The sequence below is a fragment of the Schistocerca americana genome, chromosome 2, assembly GCF_021461395.2.
Source record: "Schistocerca americana isolate TAMUIC-IGC-003095 chromosome 2, iqSchAmer2.1, whole genome shotgun sequence".
NCBI lineage: Eukaryota > Metazoa > Arthropoda > Insecta > Orthoptera > Acrididae > Schistocerca > Schistocerca americana.
Genome location: NC_060120.1, coordinates 789624886 through 789647015, shown reverse-complemented (window position 1 = coordinate 789647015; position 22130 = coordinate 789624886). Strand labels below are relative to the sequence as shown.

General features: G+C 38.1%; 1 protein-coding gene across 1 annotated transcript; it reads right to left on the bottom strand.

Annotated features, from left to right (window-relative positions):
- Positions 1-16881: 16881 nt before the first annotated feature.
- On the bottom strand, positions 16882-20094 carry LOC124595243 (NAD kinase 2, mitochondrial). The gene has a single exon (XM_047133905.1). It carries the CDS (start codon positions 20056-20058, stop codon positions 18922-18924), a length of 1137 nt encoding a protein of 378 aa, XP_046989861.1. The 5' UTR covers positions 20059-20094; the 3' UTR covers positions 16882-18921.
- Between the last annotated feature and the right edge of the window lie 2036 nt (positions 20095-22130).

Below are 22130 nucleotides of genomic sequence, written 5' to 3'. Positions count from 1 at the left end.
GAATCTAAAATGAGCGAGCATGGAAGACATTGACATTAACAGAGACTGTGGATAAGTGTTGGTGCTAGATGAGACTGTAAGTCAGCCTAAGGGCAGGCTGATGTAGTCCACACATTTGCATTTAACATTGTGTGCCTCATTAGCAGGAGATCCCGGGTTCGAGTCCTAGTCCGGCACACATTTTCAGTCATTGCTGCTGATTTCCTCATAAAGTCCCAGTGCAGTTGATATCATCAATTCCTTCCCTTCCCTTCCCCTCCCCTGCCCCTTTAATGTACATATTAATGGTCCAGATTTAAATGTAATGGACTCTATTATCAAGGTGTTTTTGTGGAAGTAATAGAAATTTTAAAGAAAAAAAATTATAAAGCCAAATGTTATAAATGTAAGTGATAAAATTTAGAATTTACTGTTGGTCTGATGATGACAAAAATGTAAGTAGAAATTTTATTTATTTGCTCAACTTGCACAAGGTGATGTAATCATTAACTGTTGTTGCAAAATTCCCACAGTGTCTATGTAAACTTGACATTGTCACATAAAGTTTTGTTGTACCCACTTGAACTGTGTTAATGATCTAGCCTCTCGATGCAAACACACATGTTGAACACATTCCTACCTTCCAATATTAGACTGTATAAACAATGGTTTGTAAGTTGTCGGATTCCATTGATAGTTGTCCTACAACACATGGTGGGTTTCTGGGTTCCGCTTAACAGGTTAGGAGTCCATTACACACAGGAAGCAGCTACACAGGTAGCAGGGGCTGTGTGGAAGGGACTGTGGGTGGCTTTTTAGGTTAGAGGTTCTCAGGAAACCACACAAAGGGCGTCTGTCTAAAAGGGGGCAGGTAAAACGCAGTAAGGCAGTTGTGGAAACAATCGGTATTGTTGTTGTAAATTGTTGTAGCTGTGCACAGGGAAAGAACCAGAGCTCCAAGCCCTAATAGAAAACACTGAAGCTCAAATAGTTATAGGTATGGAAAGCTGGCTAAAGCTGGAAGTAGATCAGCCGAAAATTTTTCAAACGACCTAACAGTGTTCAGAAAGGATAGATTAAATACAGATGGTGGAAGAGTATTTATTGCTGTCAGAGTATTTATTGATGTAAGAAGTAGTTTACCTTGTAGTGAAATTGAATTAGATAGTTCCTGTGAAATAGTATGGGTAGAGGTTATACTTGACAATCAGACTAAACTATTAATTGGGTTGTTTTAATGACCTCCGACTCTGAAGATATAGTTGCTGAACAGTTCAAAGAAAACTTGAGTCTCATTTCAAACAGGTATCCCATTCATACAATTATAGTCGGTGGCGACTTCAATCTCCCCTCAATATGCTGGAAAAATTATACGTTTAAAGCCGGTGGCAGGCATAAAATGTCGTCCGAAATTGTACTGAATGCTTTCTCAGAAAATTATTTTTAACGATTAGTTCATGAGCCCACTTGAAGTGTAAATGGTTGCAAAAGCATGCTTGACCTCTTAGCAACAAATAATCCTGGACAAATAGGGAGTATCATGACGAATACAGGGTTAGCAACCACAAGGCAGTTGCTGCTAGACTGAATACCGTAACACCCACAACCATAAAAAAAAAAATGCAAAGTGCATCTATTTAAAAAAAGCTGATAAAAATGCTCTTAACGTCTTTTTAAGAGACAGTCTCCACTCCTTCCGATCTTATCGCATAAGTGTAGAAAAGATGTGAAATGATTTCAAAGAGATAGTATTAACAGCAATTGAGAGACATATTCTACATAAATTAATAAATGATGGTACCGACCCCCTTGGTACACACAATGGTCAGATTGCTGTTGCAGAAGCAACGAAAAAAGCTTGCCAAATTTAAAAGAATGCAAAATCCTCCAGACTGGGGAAGTTTTGCAGAAGTTCAAAATATAGTGCGTGCTTCAATGTGAGAGGCTTTTAATAATTTCCATACCAAAACTCTGTCTCGGAATCTGGCAGAAAACCCAAAGAGATTCTGATCGCAAGACGCAACCAGTACCTTCACAGCGCGATAACAACGGTGAAGTCACTGATGACAGTGCCACTAAAACATGAGTTATTAAACACGGTGTTCTGAAACTCCTTCACCAAAGAAGATAAAGTAATATTCCTGAATTACAATCAAGGACAAGTGCAAAGATGAGAAACATAGAAGTAGATATCCTCGGTGTAGCAAAGCAGCTTAAATCACTTAATAAAGGCAAGGCCTCCAGTCCAGATTGTATACAAGTCTGGTTCCTTTCAGAGTATGCTGATGCAATAGCTCCATATTTAGCAATTATATACAACTGCTCGCTCACAGAAAGTTCCGTACCTAAAGATTGGAAAATTGCTCAAGTCACACCAATATCCAAAAAGGAAAATAGGAGTAACCTGCTGAATACAAGCCCATATCACTAACGTCGATTTGCAGTAGGGTTTTGGAACATATACTGTGTTCAAACTTTATGAATTATCTTGAAGAAAACAATTTATTGACACATAGTCGGCACGGATTCAAGAAACATTGTTCTTGTGAAACACAACTAGCTCTTTATACTCATGAAGTAATGAGTGCAATCAACAGGGGAATGTCAAATTGATTATATATTTTTAGATTTCCAGAAGGCTTTCGACACCAAACTGCGTGCATATGGAATATTGCCTAAGTTGTGTGACAGGATTCGTGATTTCCTGGCAGAAAGGTCACAGTTCGTAGTAATAGACGGGAAGCCATCGAGTAAAACAGAAGGAATATCCGTCGTTCTCCAAGGAAGTGTTATAGGCCCTCTAGTGTTCCTGATCTATATTAACGACATAGGAGACAGTCTGAGTAGCCCTCTTAGATTATTTGCAGATGATGCTGTCATTTACTGTCGTGTAAAGTCATCAGATGACCAAAATGAATTGCAAAGTGATTTAGATATCTGTGTGGTGCGAAAAGTGGCAGTTGACCCTGTATAAAGAAAAGTGTGAAGTTATTCACATGAGTACTAAAGGAAATCCACTAAATTTCGATTACATGATATTTTCACACAAATTTGATGGCTGTAAATTCAACTAAATACTTAGGGATTACAATTACAAATAACCTAAATTGGAACGATCGAAAAGATAATGTTGTGGGTAGAACAGATCGAAGACTGCGATTCATTGGCAGAACACTTAAAAGGTGCAACAGATCTACTAAATAGACTGCTTACACTACATTTGTCCGCCCTATTCTGGAGTATTGCTGTGCGGTGTGGGACCCGTATCAGGTGGGACTGACGGATGACATCGAAAAAGTTCAGAGAAGGGTGGCTCGTTTTGTATTATCGTGAAATAGGGGAGATAGAGCCGCAGACTTGATACGTAAGTTGCAGTGGTAATCATTAAAACAAAGGCGTTTTTCGTTGCGATGGGATCTTCTCATGAAATTTCAATCACAAGTTTTCTCCTCTGATTGCGAAAACATTGTTGGCACCACCTTCATAGGGAGAAATGATCATCACAATAAAATAAGAGAAATCAGGGCTTGCACAGAAAAATTTAAATGTTCATTTCTCCCGCGCGCCGTTCGAGAGTGGAACGGTAGAGAGACAGCTTGAAGGTGGTTCATGGAACCCTCTGCCAGGCACTTGATTGTGAGTAGCAGAGTAATCATGTAGATATAGATTCGTAACATTCTGCCTGATTATTTCTGCACCAAGATTCCTTATCTCTAACTGAAAGAACTGCCCTTCTCAATCTTCCCTGAAAATTTTTGTCATCATGGTAGAAATGTCCTCTACTTTCAACCACTCAGTTTCACTACTTTAGAAAATTGTGATTGGTACACATTTCTCCATACTTGTAAAGTTATCGCTTGGGTTACCTAATAATTTCAATTTTTACTGGCAATAAATATGTTGATCATCATAGTTCCCACATTTTTTAATGCACTTACTGTATATTTTGCTTGAAGCAGGTGCAATTTTCTACTCACTTTTTAAGCACTTCGAAGATTTTCTGATCATTACAGGTTATTGTGATTTTTTGTCTCCACGAATTGTTTAGTAAGATTAAAAGTTCATTTTTTTTAATAAGAACTTTGGAATTTCTTGTGACATGCATGTAGGAATTGCTTGATCAATTATTCTTTCACTGTGCAAGAAGGTGATGTATATCAGCGTTTCCTATGTATTTTGCTTAAAAATGTATTATGTAAGAAATATATGTGGTTTTTTTTTTTACAAAGTTGTGCGTTATTAATATTTTTGAAGTCATACTTTTTGTTTTCGTCTTTATCTAACCGTGTTCTTGTGTAACTTGACTCAACATGGTACTTATTACCAAGGATGTAAGAAAGATGTGAACTTTTACCATTAAGCCTACAAACATTACTTCAGTGATTCTTGATGGTTTACTGCAGTTACTTCTTTTTCCAGTCCTCCTCTTTTGAAGGAAATAAGAATCTGTTGTGAGAACATGACTTGTTATGTTGTAGCAGTATTCTTTCATTACTTTGTACTCAGGTACTCCACAGTCACCACCGACTAGGTATGCATAACATCATCTGGCCCTTCTAAAATAATTTATCATATTGAATGAAAACAATGTGTAATTATTTGTGTGTGATATGTGTATTAAGTAGGTGAACACAGTACTACTGCTACTACTACTACTCCTGCTGCTGCTGCCGCCACCGCCACTGCTGCTGCCTGAAGGTAGGGAGGAGAGAAGCAAATGATGCTCACAGATGAGGACTGCAGTCCCAGCCTCACAGAAAATCTGCTGAGTAGTGTCTTCAAACTGTTAATACAGGGACGCTTTTGGGACATGTTGTTTTCACATAATTTGCACAAGAACTATTGCACGCAGCTGGAAAATGAGAGTGGTTTTTGTCTCGAATTTTAATTTAACTGCATTTAATAGAACCATTTTATTTTAGAAGCAGACTGACTGTTTTTCAACCAATACAGTGACAATTCTGCATTTAGGTTATGACACACTAAAGCAAATCAGCTGCATCACCCTCGACAATGACTCTTGGGCTGTATTTCCTTCCAACTTCACTAATAAACGATGTCATCGAAGCCATGTTTGAAACAATATAATAGCTGATAACTTGAAAGTTAATGCAGAAGAAAAACAATTAAACTTTGTTCTGAGATCCAGTTATGATAACATGCAGTTTAATAACATTATGCAGTTGAAGTGAAGCACTAGATGTGACCTTGGCACAGATGTGGATTCTACATCTTGTCAGTGGCAGCAGCTGTAGTGTGTTAGCAAAGCATGGATGTGGTAAGGCTAAAAAGACAGAATTTTCTTGGCACAGCTATTTATAATGTAAAAGAAGTCATTATTCCACTGAAGCTAACTTGTTGTTTGAATGAAATATTTCTATTTTTCACTATTGGTAATTTTGATCACATGGTCATTATCAAGTGTCATTGAAAGGAACATGTTATTAGTCTTCTATATTCCATTTGGCAATATGTGTGAGCAGAGTAGCCTGTTATGTTTAGCAATGTGATCTTGAATTTAATAATTCATGGTTGTGAAATACTAACACAAGAGAAGAAGCTGACCTACAACAAGATCAGTTTGATTTCCATAGTAATGAAGGAATATCTGAAGCAGTACTGACCTTATGACTTATCTTGGAATATATATTGAAAAAGACAAAACCACATTAGCAGATTTAGAAAATGCTTTCGACAATGTTGACTGGAATGCACTCTTTGAAATTCTGAAGTTATCAGGGAGCAAAAGGCTATCTACAAATGTGTACAGAAATCAGACTGCAGTTGGGAGACTCAAATGACAATTAAGGGAAGCAGTAACTGAGAAAGGAGTGAGACACATATTATTCGATCTGTAAATTGAGAGAACAATAAAGGAAACTAAAGAGAAATTTAGAACTGGGTTGAGAGTTCAGGGAGAGGAAATAAAAAATGTTGTTTTTCTGACGACTGTATAATTCAGTTAGACAGCAACGAACTTGGAAGATCAGTTTGTCCCCTTTTGTCGTCAGTCTTCTGGCTGGTTTGATGTGGCCCATCTTGACTTTCTCTCCTGTTAAGAATCAAGCAACAGTACGAAATTCCCTTTTATTTCTGATCACCATGACAGGTTTTCTCCCTAAGGTCATTTTCCAGTGGTTACGAGTCTATCGTCATGGTAGTACACACAGACAGACATGAGTCTGTTCTTCTTTTGGCAACAGTATGCTCCCATCCTACCACAAAGACACACAGTGAGAGAGAGAGAGAGAAGGAATCAAGGAAAAAGGGAGTACAAAATTCGGACAGGAGAGGATGGGAGGAGAATGCTAAGAGGAAATATTAGGGACAGGAGATTGCAGGAGGGGGTAAGGGAATGGCGGAAGATGAGGCTAGTTGAGGTTCAGTGCCAGAAGGTTGTAAGAATAAGGATGTACTGGGGATAGGATCCAAATAATGGTACAGGTTCTGTACAGCAGCTGTTGGAAAGAAGGGAGGGACATAGAGATAAGGGTTTTATGTCCTGTTCATAATAAAGTAATTAAGAGCTCAATATCAGTTACAGAAACCATCCTGTTATCCACTTAACAATTGTACGGGAGACATGGGAAACCTACAATGAACTGGCCAGGTTGGGATTTGAACTTCATTCTTCTTAAATGAGAGTCCAATGCCTTAGTTACTGGGCCATCTTGCTGAGTGTGGTTGTTTCTTAACTACTAACCAAAGTAACAGTTAGTAACTTAAGACTTGCAGTAATACTATTCATATACAGACATCACTATTTTTTAAAGGGGAGGAGTAGAATAATGGAATTTGAAGCTACCACCTCTGAAAGGAATGCGGTGTTGCAATAACAACTTCAGTAACAGGTGATTATGATTTTTAATTTTAGATTTTAAACAGCATACTCGTCAAACCAAATACTGCCTCGTCATCACCAGGGAAGGGAAGGGCTAGTAAATCCCTCTGTATTTTTAATAGTTACTTAGCAAGGTGATGCGGTTGACAATGAAGGACTGAATTCAAAACACTGCCTGGCCATCATACAGGGTCTGCTTTCTAAATACAAAAAATAGCTATTTTACTGCCACCCTGAGCCATTTTTCTGTCATCATGGTCTCCTTCTGTTGTTGACACTGTTAATTGAAAAACAGCAGACATTTAGCACTCTTTATCAAGAACATTAACAATATCCTTAATGGGTGCTGAGGATAACCATTGTCCAATAATTAATATAATTGAGAAAATGGAAAGTGACAAGGTGAGAATCACTTTAAATGACCATCAATAGTACCCCATATACTGTAATTGTATTACCTGGATAAAAAAATAGCATTCAATGCTTCAAACCATGTTTGCACTTACGCTGTGAGCAGAATATAATGTCGGATTACAATATAATGCTGCGACATTGCTTTTTGGACATAGGGTCAGTCAAAGACCGCAGTCTAAAAAGCACTAATGTGCCATGGAATGTCATTTTAAGGCTCTGGTTATGATAATGAGAGAAAGAAAATGTTTCTGAAAGATCAAGAGTAGCCACTACATGAGAATTCAATGAGTTCTACAGAAATTAAGTCTTCCCAGGTGTTGAAGTTTCTCAATAATCTGTATGTAGGAGACTCAGAGCAAATGGTATGTGCCCCCACTCAAAACAGAATGGTTCCATGAATGAATGGAAGAAGTGATGACCCCTGCTTCAATCTACACAATTATCATCATCCTACAGTCATCTTGAAGTGGGAAGTAATAGTTGGTGGAGAGGCATTATGGCTTGGAATATGTGAGTTTAACACAAGTGTTGATGTTGGCAGTATCCATAGGTATATAAATGCTGCGCTTAGTCAGATTTTGCTTGGTTGAAGGAGATCCATAGGGTCCAAGTAACATCTTCAGCTTTTTCTAACATGTGTATACATTACTGGTAATCATAATATTTCAATGTCCCAGCTGGACTGACATTGTTTCCAAAAACTTAATGGTGCATTCTTCCTCCCACTCTTTTGACAGTTCTTGTTAACAGGTAGCACCTAGGGTTTTTATGTTCACCTGCAGTCAGTTTCCACAAAAGACATTTATATACTGCAACTGTATTTGAATAATTTGTTTTAAGAGTTGACATTTTCAATGATTTAAGTACAGAAGTCATATGGTTTGCTTTATCAAAATGGTTACAGTAAAGCAAACTGGAAGATACATTTTCTAACAGATGACAAAGTTACAAACAGAAGGTCTCTGAGAATCTGCAGCAATAATATTGGAATTGTTTAACATATATCAGAAATTACAATCAGACTCCTTAATATATCGCTGCAGAATTTTATTTTCCTGTAACACTGCTGATCATATCATAAAGACTGTGGAGGCAGTTAACTTGAAAGGTGAAATAGCATGTGCCAAGATTTTTAATTTGTATTATAAGTGACAGAAACTGCAAAGGAAATAAAATTTTGAACTCTTTTTCATATCATGTCAATACACTACAAACATAAAAATTTGGAAATCTTTGTCAGCCATTTGTCACCCACTGTCAAATAATGGCCACTTACAGCCTTATCCATGCAATATGGTCTCCAGTTATGGAATCCAGCAAAGTACTTCTTTGATCCATTGACTGACCATCACTTGGCTATATGTGCTTTTCAATCATAATTACACATCTCATTTCACTTTGTTCTGTAGTAATTCTAAATTCCCATTCTGCACTCTAATATATGCTAGCATGTGGTACATACTAATTATTTGAGCAAAGAGTTGCATAATATTTGTTTGTTTAATTTTTATTTATGCTACATTTACTTACAAACAGTCCCTAAGATAAAAGAAAGCTGTGTTCTTGTTTGTAACTGAAATACTAATAAATATTATGTTTATTCAATTGTTTATTGTATTAGTCTGAGAGACTGCCCTCACCAAACTTGGAACATAACGCCACTGAGTCAAAGCTTCTTCAGGAATGTGAGAATTCCAGGTAAAGTGTTAAACGACTTATTGCTTTGTTCCATGACTTCACTCATGCCATTTGCAAAATTTCTGTTGTACTATATCTAGTTCTTAAGTCAATTTGTTCCTCTGCCTGATTAAAACTCAATTACTTTTATGAATTATGTGGTCAGTAATCAACAAAAGGACTGTGCCAACATTGGAGATTACAAGACTTGCCCATGAATAACACTTTAAGCAGAGCTACAAGATATATCACATGCTATAACTACGTATTGTGCTGATGCCCAAATCTTCTACAATAGCCTGCATTCTTGTTTAAATTTCTTGCCTGTATGATTTATATTTGACCTTAGGCACTGCATGTGAATGCTTCAGACCAATTGTAACTTAAAAAACTTCACAAGCCAAGATCACTAAAGAAAGCATTTTCTGGATGACTGGTTTAGACAGAGCTATGCTGTCATCTTTGGATCTTATTCTTCTGAATTTTTACATGATATCAATTGCTATTACAAATCGATAATTGGATGATACGAAGAATTCAAAAGTACAAGATCCAATGATGACAACACAGCTCTGTCAAAACATGTCAACCAATAAAATGCTTTTATAGAGATCTTTAACCCTGTTTTCAAATGTTCCTTTACAAAGAAAAAGAAGTTTTGCCCCATTTTAATCCTCATAGCACTGAAGAGATGAGTGAAATAAGTATTAATGTCAGTGGTGTTGACAAACAGCTGAAATCGTTAAAATTGAACAAAGCTCCAGGTCTCAATGGATTCCCTATCACAATCTATATTGAATTTGTGACTGAATTAGCCCCACTTCTAACTATAATCTATCACAGATCCCTCAAACAAAAAACTATGCCCATTATTTGCTCCTATGTAAAATTGCTAAACATGTTTAAGGCTTCCATTCAGTCTCTCGTTGACTAGTCTGGTGTGGCAGTTGAAGACAGCAAAGTGAAAGCCGAAGTTTTGCAGGTGACTCCAGTATATAAAAAGAGTGAAAGAACAGGCCTGCAAAATTACAGACCAATAGTCCTAACTTTGATTTGCTGCAGACTCCTTGAACATATTCTTTGTTCGAATATAATAAGATTTCTTGAGATGAGAAGCTTATGTTCTTGAATCAGCATGGTTTTAGAAATGATCACTCGTGTGAAAGTCAGCTTGCCCTTTTCTCACCTGATATACCACGAACTGTGGATGAAGGGCAACAGGGAGATTTCATATTTCTAGATTTCCGGAAAGCATTTAAATGGTGCCCTCACTGCAGGCTGTTAACAAAGGTTCGACCATATGGAATAAGTTCACAGATATGCGTCCTTAATGGTGAACGTTCATCAGAGACAAGGGTATCATCAGGAGTGTGATAGGAATGCTGTTGTTTTCGGTATACATAAATGATTTGGTGCATAGGGATGGGTAGCAATCTGCGATGATCCTGTGGTGTATGGTAACGTGTCAAAGTTGAGTGACCTTAGGAAGATACAAGACAGCTTAGACAAAATTTACAGTTGTTGTGATGGATGGCAGCTAGCTCTAAATATGGAAAAATGTAAGTTAATCCCGATGAGTACAAAGAACAAATTTGTAATGTTCGGTTAAAGTATTACTAGTGCCCTGTTTGATAAAGTCAAGTCGTTTAAATATCTTGGTGCAACATCGCAAAGCGAAACGAACAAGTGAGAACTCTGGTAGGGAATGTGAATGGTCGACTTCTGTTTATTGGGAGAATTTTAGGAAAAAGTGGTTCACCTGTAAGAGACTGCATCTAGGACACTGGTGTGACCTACTCTTGAGTACTGCTCAGGAACTCAAACTGGAATCCCTGGAGGGAAGGCGACATTCCTTGCAAGAAACATGATTGAGAAAATTTATAAAACCAGCATCTGAAGCTGACTGCTGAATGATTCTACTGCTACCAACATACACTATGCATAAGGACCACAAAGATAAGATTCGAGAAATTAAGGCTCATACAGAGGCGTACGGACAGTCATTTTTCCCTCGCTCTATTTGTGGGTGGAACAGGAAAGGATATGACTATATAGTGGTACAGGGAACCCTCATCAGATGGTGGCTTGTGGAATATCGATGTAGAAAGCACAAGTAACACCCAGATACAAGAAGGGTCCTAGAAACGATCCACAAGACTACTGTCCAATATTTTTGACAAAAAAATGGTTCAAATGGCTCTGAGCACTATGGGACTCTATAACTTCTGAGGTCATCAGTCCCCTAGAACTTAGAACTACTTAAACCTAACCAACCTAAGGACAACACACACATCCATGCCCGAGGCAGGATTCGAACCTGCGACCATAGCGGTCTCGCGGTTCCAGCCTGTAGCGCCTAGAACCGCACGGCCACTCCGGCCGGCTATTTTTGACATCAGTTTTGTTGTACAATCTTAGCACATATTCTGAGCTCAAACATGAACAGAATGACCTCCATGTCAATCAGCGTGGATTCTGGAAACATCAATTATGTGAAATCCAACTCACACTTTTCTCACATGACATACTGAAAGCTTTGGATCATATCAAAGCAGTCGTAGATGCAATATTTTTTGATTTCCAAAACACATTTGACTCTGTATTGCACCTATGTTTATCGTCAAGAGTTCAATCATATGCAGTAGCAAGTACAATTTGTGACTAGACTGAGGACTTTTTGGTAGGGAGGACACAGCATGAAGAGTCATTGTCGTTGTCAGATGTAGAAGTACCTTCGGGTGTGTTAGGTCTCTTGCGGTTCAAGTTATCTGTAATTAAGTACTGTCTGAAAGAAAATGCATAACTAGAATCAACAGAAGCGTCCGATTCCACCGGTCTGCTTTGACCCATGACGTAAGGTTTGTGTTGTGTGATGTCATTACGTTGCAGAGTTTATGAGTTGGTTGTGTTTGTAGATGTCGTCTTGTATTTGATGGCACCGTGTGTGTGTGTGTGTGTGTGTGTGTGTGTGTGTGTGTGTGTGTGTTGTGTATTGAACGTGTTTTAATTTACGTAGGGATGTTTGACTTTTGAATTTTTGAGGTGGTTTTTTTTTCCGTAGTTGTAGGTGTCCTCCCCCCATGAACCATGGACCTTGCCGTTGGTGGGGAGGCTTGCATGCCTCAGCGATACAGATAGCTGTACCGTAGGTACAGCCACAACGGAGGGGTATCTGTTGAGAGGCCAGACAAACATGTGGTTCCTGAAGAGGGGCAGCAGCCTTTTCAGTAGTTGCAAGGGCAACAGTCTGGATGATTGACTGATCTGGCCTTGTAACAATAACCAAAACGGCCTTGCTGTGCTGGTACTGCGAACGGCTGAAAGCAAGGGGGAAACTACGGCCGTAATTTTTCCCGAGGGCATGCAGCTTTTACTGTATGATTAAATGATGATGGCGTCCTCTTGGGTAAAATATTCCGGAGGTAAAATAGTCCCCCATTCGGATCTCCGGGCGGGGACTACTCAAGAGGATGTCGTTATCAGGAGAAAGAAAACTGGCGTTCTACGGATCGGAGCGTGGAATGTCAGATCCCTTAATCGGGCAGGTAGGTTAGAAAATTTACAAAGGGAAATGGATAGGTTAAAGTTAGATATAGTGGGAATTAGTGAAGTTCGATGGCAGGAGGAACAAGACTTCTGGTCAGGTGACTACAGGGTTATAAACACAAAGTCAAATAGGGGTAATGCAGGAGTAGGTTTAATAATGAATAGGAAAATAGGAATGCGGGTAAGCTACTACAAACAGCATAGTGAACGCATTATTGTGGCCAAGATAGACACGAAGCCTATGCCTACTACAGTAGTACAAGTTTATATGCCAACTAGCTCTGCAGATGACGAAGAAACTGAAGAAATGTATGATGAAATAAAAGAAATTATTCAGATAGTGAAGGGAGACGAAAATTTAATAGTCATGGGTGACTGGAATTCGAGTGTAGGAAAAGGGAGAGAAGGAAACATAGTAGGTGAATATGGATTGGGGCTAAGAAATGAAAGAGGAAGCCACCTGGTAGAATTTTGCACAGAGCACAACTTAATCATAGCTAACACTTGGTTTAAGAATCATGATAGAAGGTTGTATACATGGGTGAACCCTGGAGATACTAAAAGGTATCAGATAGATTATATAATGGTAAGACAGAGATTTAGGAACCAGGTTTTAAATTGTAAGACATTTCCAGGGGCAGATGTGGACTCTGACCACAATCTATTGGTTATGACCTGTAGATTAAAACTGAAGAAACTGCAAAAAGGTGGGAATTTAAGGAGATGGGACCTGGATAAACTGAAAGAACCAGAGGTTGTACAGAGTTTCAGGGAGAGCATAAGGGAACAATTGACAGGAATGGGGGAAAGAAATACAGTAGAAGAAGAATGGGTAGCTTTGAGGGATGAAGTAGTGAAGGCAGCAGAGGATCAAGTAGGTAAAAAGACGAGGGCTAGTAGAAATCCTTGGGTAACAGAAGAAATATTGAATTTAATTGATGAAAGGAGAAAATATAAAAATGCAGTAAATGAAGCAGGCAAAAAGGAGTACAAACATCTCAAAAATGAGATCGACAGGAAGTACAAAATGGCTAAGCAGCGATGGCTAGAGGACAAATGTAAGGATGTAGAGGCTTATCTCACTTGGGGTAAGATAGATACTGCCTACAGGAAAATTAAAGAGACCTTTAGAGATAAGAGAACCACTTGTATGAACATCAAGAGCTCAGTTCTAAGCAAAGAAGGGAAAGCAGAAAGGTTGAAGGAGTATATAGAGGGTCTATACAAGGGCGATGCACTTGAGGACAATATTATGGAAATGGAAGAGGATGTAGATGAAGATGAAATGAGAGATACGATACTGCGTGAAGAGTTTGACAGAGCACTGAAAGACCTGAGTCGAAACAAGGCCCCCGGAGTAGACAACATTCCATTGGAACTGCTGACGGCCTTGGGAGAGCCAGTCCTGACAAAACTCTACCATCTGGTGAGCAAGATGTATGAAACAGGCGAAATACCTTCAGACTTCAAGAAGAATATAATAATTCCAATCCCAAAGAAAGCAGGTGTTGACAGATGTGAAAATTACCGAACAATCAGTTTAATAAGTCACAACTGCAAAATACTAACTCGAATTCTTTACAGACGAATGGAAAAACTAGTAGAAGCCGACCTTGGGGAAGATCAGTTTGGATTCCGTAGAAATACAGGAACACGTGAGGCAATACTGACCTTACGACTTATCTTAGAAGAAAGATTAAGGAAAGGCAAACCTACGTTTCTAGCATTTGTAGACTTTAGAGAAAGCTTTTGACAATGTTGACTGGAATACTCTCTTTCAAATTCTAAAGGTGGCAGGGGTAAAATACAGGGAGCGAAAGGCTATTTACAATTTGTACAGAAACCAGATGGCAGTTATAAGAGTCTAGGGACAAGAAAGGGAAGCAGTGGTTGGGAAGGGAGTGAGACAGGGTTGTAGCCTCTCCCCGATGTTATTCAATCTGTATATTGAGCAAGCAGTAAAGGAAACAAAAGAAAAATTCGGAGTAGGTATTAAAATCCATGGAGAAGAAATAAAAATGTTGAGGTTCGCCGATGACATTGTAATTCTGTCAGAGACAGCAAAGGACTTGGAAGAACAGTTGAACGGAATGGATGGTGTCTTGAAGGGAGGATACAAGATGAACATCAACAAAAGCAAAACTAGGATAATGGAATGTAGTCGAATTAAGTCGGGTGATGTTGAGGGTATTAGATTAGGAAATGAGACACTTAAAGTAGTAAAGGAGTTTTGCTATTTGGGGAGCAAAATAACTGATGATGGTCGAAGTAGAGAGGATATCAAAGGTAGACTGGCAATGGCAAGGAAAGCGTTTCTCAAGAAGAGAAATTTGTTAACATCGAGTATAGATTTAAGTGTGAGGAAGTCATTTCTGAAAGTATTTGTATGGAGTGTAGCCATGTATGGAAGTGAAACATGGACGGTAAATAGTTTGGACAAGAAGAGAATAGAAGCTTTCGAAATGTGGTGCTACAGAAGAATGCTGAAGACTAGATGGGTAGATCACATAACTAATGAGGAAGTATTGAATAGGATTGGGGAGAAGAGAAGTTTGTGGCACAACTTGACCAGAAGAAGGGATCGGTTGGTAGGACATGTTCTGAGACATCAAAGGATCACCAATTTAGTATTGGAGGGCAGCATGGAGGGTAAAAATCGTAGGGGGAGACCAAGAGATGAATACACTAAGCAGATTCAGAAGGATGTAGGTTGCAGTAGGTACTGGGAGATGAAGAAGCTTGCACAGGATAGAGTAGCATGGAGAGCTGCATCAAACCAGTCTCAGGACTGAAGACCAGAACAACAACAGTTGTAGGTGTTGGTTTTTTCATATCAATAGTTATGGTTGACCTATACAGGTCAAGGGAAATGACCAATTCCAATTTTGTAGTTGTATATATAGGTACTGGTGGTTTGGTATCGTCAGCCGTGGTCAGGGGCAGTGTCTGATTCCAATTTTCATAGTTTTTGGTGAAGGCTTTGGTGTTTTGGTATCATCAGCTGCGGTTGACCTATATACGTCAAGGGAAGTGTCCGATTCATGTAGATTTTGTAATTTTTTGTTTTTGTTCGTCATTTTGTGTTTTTGTTCGTCATTTTGTGTTTTTTGGGATCAGGTGTGCCCCCCCCCCTTTTTTTTTAGCTTGTCCCCTCCCTAAAGCCCCCAATTTCCCGTGTTTGTCCAGTTAGTTTGATTGTATTTTTTGAGGGAGATGTTATTGTCTTATTTATATGTATTTTCGTATTTGTTGCCATGTGTATGTAGTGACATCATAGGCGTCATACTGGAGACGCTTACAATAGCCATTTCCGCCATATTCATGACATCATGGGTCAAACAGACGGTTGGAATTGGACACTTCCGTAATCCCCATAAATATTCAGTCAGATCTAGCTAAGATGTCAAAGTGATGCAAAATTGGCAACTTACTTTAAATACTGAGAAATATAAAATTGTGCACTTCAGAAAATGAAAAAAATTTAGTGGCCTATGACCGTAATACCAATGAGTCACAGTTGGAAACAGTCAAATCATAAAATACTGGGTGTAACACTTTATAGGAATATGAAATGGAATGATCTCACACTCAGAAGATGTGGGTAAAGGTGTTAGACTTTGATTTATTGTTAGAATACTGGAGAACTGCAATCAGTCTTGAAAGGCAACTGCAGACACATCACTTTTGTGACCTATTCTAGAATATTTCCAAAGTGTGTGGGACCCATACCAAACAGAATTAACAGGGGATATTGAACAAATACAGAGCTGTGCAATCTCAAATAGTCACTGTGGCAGAGTGTTACAATGATGCTGAAGAAACTGAACTGGCACTCTCTTTAAGGTAAACTATCTCGAGAAAGTCTGCTAACGAAGTTTCAAAACCAGGCTTTAAAAGATTACCCTAGGAATATACCACAACTCCCTTTGTATCGCTCACATGGGAATCATGAGGACAAGATCAGAATAATTACTGCATGCACGGAGGCATTCAGTCAGTCAGTCATTCTTCCCATGCTCCATATGTGAATGGAATGGGAATAAACCCTAATAACTGGTACAATGGGACATACCCTCTGCCATGCACTTCGTGGTGGTTTGCATAGTATGGATGTAGGTGTAGACCTTAGCTTGTGAAGTTTTCTTCTTCATCCCCTAGACAGACTGTCTGAAAAATATAGCTTCAGAATATATTACTATCTGCTATCCAGTAATCTCTAATGATGAATAAGGTAATTAAATCCTAGGAAAGTAACTGAAAATGCAGCCCTGGAAATACTCCTCATAATGACTAACTGTATTCCTTGCATATAATAATATGAACTGTTGAGAAAATAATGCCATATTTAAAACATGAAAAACAGAATGGCATTCAGGATACAATTTTTAACCTGATTTCTTGGGTGTTATGAAATAAGACAGTGCTTTGTCCTTCTGTTTTTTATTTCAATCGTGTTATGACAGCATTCAGATTCAAGCACTGTCTGTCTTGCTTCCAGTATACAAATATTATCAATCTATAACAGTTTTTTAAAGTGTCAATTGGTATAAAAGAAGATACAATGAAAATACAGATTCTATCCACTCTTACGCCTACTACAGAAGCATAGGCAAGTCAATAATGGTTTACTAACATAAATAGAAATACAAACTTTTTAACAGGTACTTACTTGACTATTTGGTAGTAAATGCTTATATGTTCAACAGTTTTTATGACCACAGTTCAAAAAACCACACTTCCCAGATCAAATATAAATTAATAAATCATATTAAGTTTTTTGGCACGTGAGATCAGTGCAGTTTTACAAAATATGTCCAGTAAATCATGATTAACATTGAAGATCAGCCAACCAGTTGCAAAACAAAGGTCAATTACCCACTGACCTAGGTTTCAGTATTTCTGAAAATATCTTCTTCAGAAGTAGTGGGGCTAATCTAAACCCACAGCTTGGGATAATTCTTGTTTTTGCCAATTTTATGTATGACAAGAGCCCTTGGCTTTAGCTAATCTAATGTACCATCATGTGATGTGACAAGGAGCTTTAGAAATATCAAAACTTAGGTCAAGGGCTAAGAAACCTTTGTTTTGCAACTTGCTGGCTGATATTTTCAACCTCTTCAGATTTACACAGTTGCTGATTTGCAGCCATTTTTAAGATCATGAATCCAATTCTTTGCATGAGAGAACTGTATTTTTTTGTATTGACATTACCATTAGCTCTTAGTGAAATGTGGAGCATTATAATTAGAGTACTATAACAAAAACCTAAGTGTTTTAAGTTAAGTACACATCATTAATTTCCAGGCTTTAGAAATATTTTAAAAATATCGAACAGTGATTATTGCATAATAAAGTTTTGCAATAAAATCAATAAGAGAAGCTTTGTCTGGTTTATTTAGGCTGCACTGACAGATTTTTAAGGCTGTGTATTTACATAGGTATCATAATTTATTTTTGTATATGATGGTACACCTCTTTGGACTTTTTCGGTAATGAACTTGAGGTTGTTTTTTGAGATTTTCTATTTTGATGGTAATGAAATTATTTGAAATTCATAAATTCTATAAAGGTTGTTTTTACAGAATAAAGGGAGCGGTAAAGAAAAAGATAACAGAGGAGAATAACTTTTATCTTAGCTAGTGCAATCTTCTGGTGGATCATGCATTAAGTACAGTGTTTTGGTGACACTAAACTGCCTTGGATCAAATTGGCATGTCAACAGCCAGATTTCTTTCATTTGCTTTCTTGTTATTCATGTTCTTGTTGATTATAATGGCACATATGGCCTGCTCTGAATACTGTAGATTTGTCACAAGTTGCATGAAGCAAATGTGTTATGTCAATAAAATTATCTTTATGGATGCAAACAAATTCAAAACATTCTGGAACCATGCTGCTCCTCGCAACAACACATTAAATTTTGGCCACAGCATCATAACCTCTTTAAAATGTGGTCTCTGAAAAAAATAATACACTGTAGGCAGGCAAAACTGAATATTATGAACACACTGATAGAGCAACGAAGACCTAGTTAGCTCGAATGGCCTCTATACTGGATTATACCAGCAATCTAATATTAATTTCATTCAAAATGAAATTCACAGGCTGAGCTTAATCAAGTTGTAAGTTTTCTGACTGTACGTGTTTCACAGGGAGCATCTATGATGCCACTGCTATATTGCAATATGGTAAGAATGCCTAAACAGTTGCTGGTATACAACAAGTGCACAAAATATGTCATTTACAATATGGTATGCAGTAAGTCATCTGGGGCTTTATAAAATCTTAAGCTGCACTATTAATACATGGAAAAAAAATCATCTATGCAATACAGGCACAACTTAAGACCATTGTCAGCCAGGGGTTTCATATTTAGAGAACACTTACAGTAGCTTAAAATTTCCCCATTACTTCACGAAATTGCAGTTCTGTTGCATACGAAAATGACTGTGCAAGGAAAACTATCATTCCCGCAACATTACCGTCTGTAGGGCATCTTCATCGAGCACCTGAAAAATTGCCACTGCTCCATCATCGAAATTGTAAACGACGTTACCGTCAAGTGCAAGGCCTCCGTCGAAACAACGGGAGCGTATTGCGAGCCACGAAACAAAGCCGCGTGGGTTTATTCGTTTACCTTCTGGCCAGGTTTTCGTGTCTATACACTCACGCACTGTATAACACATTTTTCGTTCTTCGGGATCGAACTTCAACTGTTCCGAAAAACGTGAACACAATTCTGCTCGCGTTTCCTCTGAAACTGGCTGCTTCAATAATGATAGCAATTCACTTATGGACTGTTCAGAAATACGGTTCATACTTGCGTGCCAAGCGGTGGACCCGGTGCCTGTCGCGACACAGATTCCGGTACACTTCAGTTTCGTTCTTGATTCGCCAGCTAGCTTCAGTTCCAAGTATGACACACGAGTGGCTTGTTTTTCACCAACAAATATTTCATTAAGAGCCAATGTTGGCAGTGTCCTCCTATAAACCTTAGAATCAGCTGTTACAGTTGTTCTCTTCGGCAGAGGAGTGTCACCAGGTTCTCGCAATTGCTCTTCGTTAAGTTCAAGTGGAGCATCGAAAATGTTTTTCCCGAACAATGTTATTCGTATTCTATTTCTAAACATCCACCTGAAATCTCCATTAATGATCTTCTGCAAAGCTCCTTTGACGTCGGCAGAATATTTTTTTGGTAGGCATAGGTAACCGGCGGAACGTCTTGGATCTGAATTGAAGCCAATAACAGGCTTATAGTTGCCTTGGATTTTACTTGCAGCTAGTATGAAAGTACCATCACCACCAACAGGCACCACAACATCTGCCCATTTAAGATTTTCTTCATTGTATCCGAATCGGTTCACCACTTTGGTCGTAATTCCGCATGCTTCCACACTTTCCACTAAACGCTTTTCAAATGTTTTATGAATTTCGTAGCGACGGAGTAAATTTCCGTACTCGGAACCTCGTTTCTTTAGTACTGCTTCCAACTCAGTCTCGGTTAAATGTGGGTAGCGATATTTTTCGTATTCATATCGCGATAGTTTCGTCACTATTAATGCACGCTTGAAATTAACTCTTGCCACTTCTAACGAGCGCATCGCAATGGACTGTGATTGGTAAATTCAACATGTCCCGAAATAGGGTTTCGATTGATAAAGAATTATCAATTAATGATGCATTGTGTGAAGATACATTTATTTGACTGAGTACTTCTATAATTAATAAGTGTTATATTTAATTCAGTCATTAGTTTGACTAAATATTCTTGTTTTTTGGGACAAATAAATCTTTGTGGTATGTCGTTGTGGAAAACCGGAATCTTGTACGGCTGCATTGAACTTGTACTGTCTTACGATGGGAACAGTAGTGCTCAATGCTTATGCTTATTATATGACTTGCACAGTTTCGTAAGATTTTCTGCAGCGGCTTATTGACGTCGGTAGCATATCTTAATGCAAATTGGCACATTCTGCGTTGTGGTTGCCTGGTTGGGTGTTATTACTGTTACATAATGCATACCTCAGCGTAAGTCTTAAGTGCTTTATGGTTCTGTTATAATTAGATGCAATAGTGACGAAGAATACAGTATTTATTCCTTAAGCAGTCTTGTTTTTATGATTACGAACTTATCGTTATCGGTTCCAACGTATCAACAGTACCGAGGGCTAAAGTAGTTATCTAAGCACTTCGACAACTTAATCCTACCGCTAAAACAAAAACGAAACAAATAAACTAACAGGAACGAGGCGTTAAAAATATACATTCGAATACTGTTAATCGTGTTATAATGAGAGCACACTGTGGTCTCATTACAGCACTACCACTAGTGCACTTGTACGTTAGTTTATATTTTCAAATGTTAATGCAATTGCTTTTGATGATGATATGCTTCTCTCCTTTATTGTTTTCGGTCTCCGGACGTCGTATGAAATATTAGTTTAAAGTTGTGTTTGAGAAAAAGTCCTGCAAGGGACTAAATATAGAAGTAGCAAAGTAATTTGCACAGATGGCAGTAAAACCTATTGATAGAAACGTTGAGAATAATGTCATAGGTAAGAGAAGGACACAGTAGCCCAAGTGCAGGAAAATAATATTAGTATGGGACCATGTAGCCGAAAGAGAGCATTGTTTTGCCATGTACAAACAGGATCAAGTACAGTAGTATGAACATTTATCAAAAGCAAAATGAGACATTACTTACATGTGCTAAAGTATTTTGCAGTATTGCATGGCATAAGAAGTACAGTGCTGTGCAAAAATATTTTGAACGAAAAATGTCTGTGTATCTTTTGTGTTTTATACTTTTAAGATTTCTACTGAAATTTTAAAAATTAAGGCTTTTAATTTGTAAGCAAAAAGTTGTCAGTATTTTTCACTTGGTCCAGAAGTGAAACTAAATACTCACCAACATGCAAATTAATAATACCCAGGAACGCAACAGTTAATTTCCTGAATAAAAAGTATGAGCACCTCACTACACCAGTCTCTCACGTGAACCAATGTATTATCCAATCTCATCTGCCCACACCTTGAGATCCTTTCACATTCATTGTCGTGTTTCAAAATCTCTGTATTTTCTCATTGAGGAACTTTGTTTGCCAACCCAGTCTCTGCAGTTATAAACCATATGCCTTTCTTCTGTAATAGTTATTGATTCTATATCTGGAGCTTAAAGGGTTCTATCGTATGCTTGTTTCGGAGCTGACAATGAGTGACATATTTTTATTGCATTTTACCACCCATGTATGAGTGTAGTTCCCTCAACATACTAAATGCTCCAGAACAGGAGGAAATTCAAAGTGACAAACTAAAAGTACCATTAAGGCTCATGCTCTTAAATATACAATATCTTGTAAATAAGCCCAATGTTTTGCAGACTTTTGTAAATGGTCATTCACCTCATTGTAGTTGCGTTAACCGAGCATGGACTGAAATCTGAGGAAATTATTTACACTAAACTAGATGGCTATTTCCTAGGAAATAGCTATAGCTACTGTAGACAGCATCATAAAGGTGGAGGTGTAGCAATATTTGTTAGAGAGCAGCTCAAAGTAAATAAATTAAACCATCTAGATCTGTATAATAGTGAAGGCTTGACTGATGTGACAGGCATTGAACTCCATATCAGAGGTTGCGGAAAGGGCACGGTGAAACAGAAAATTATTGGGAT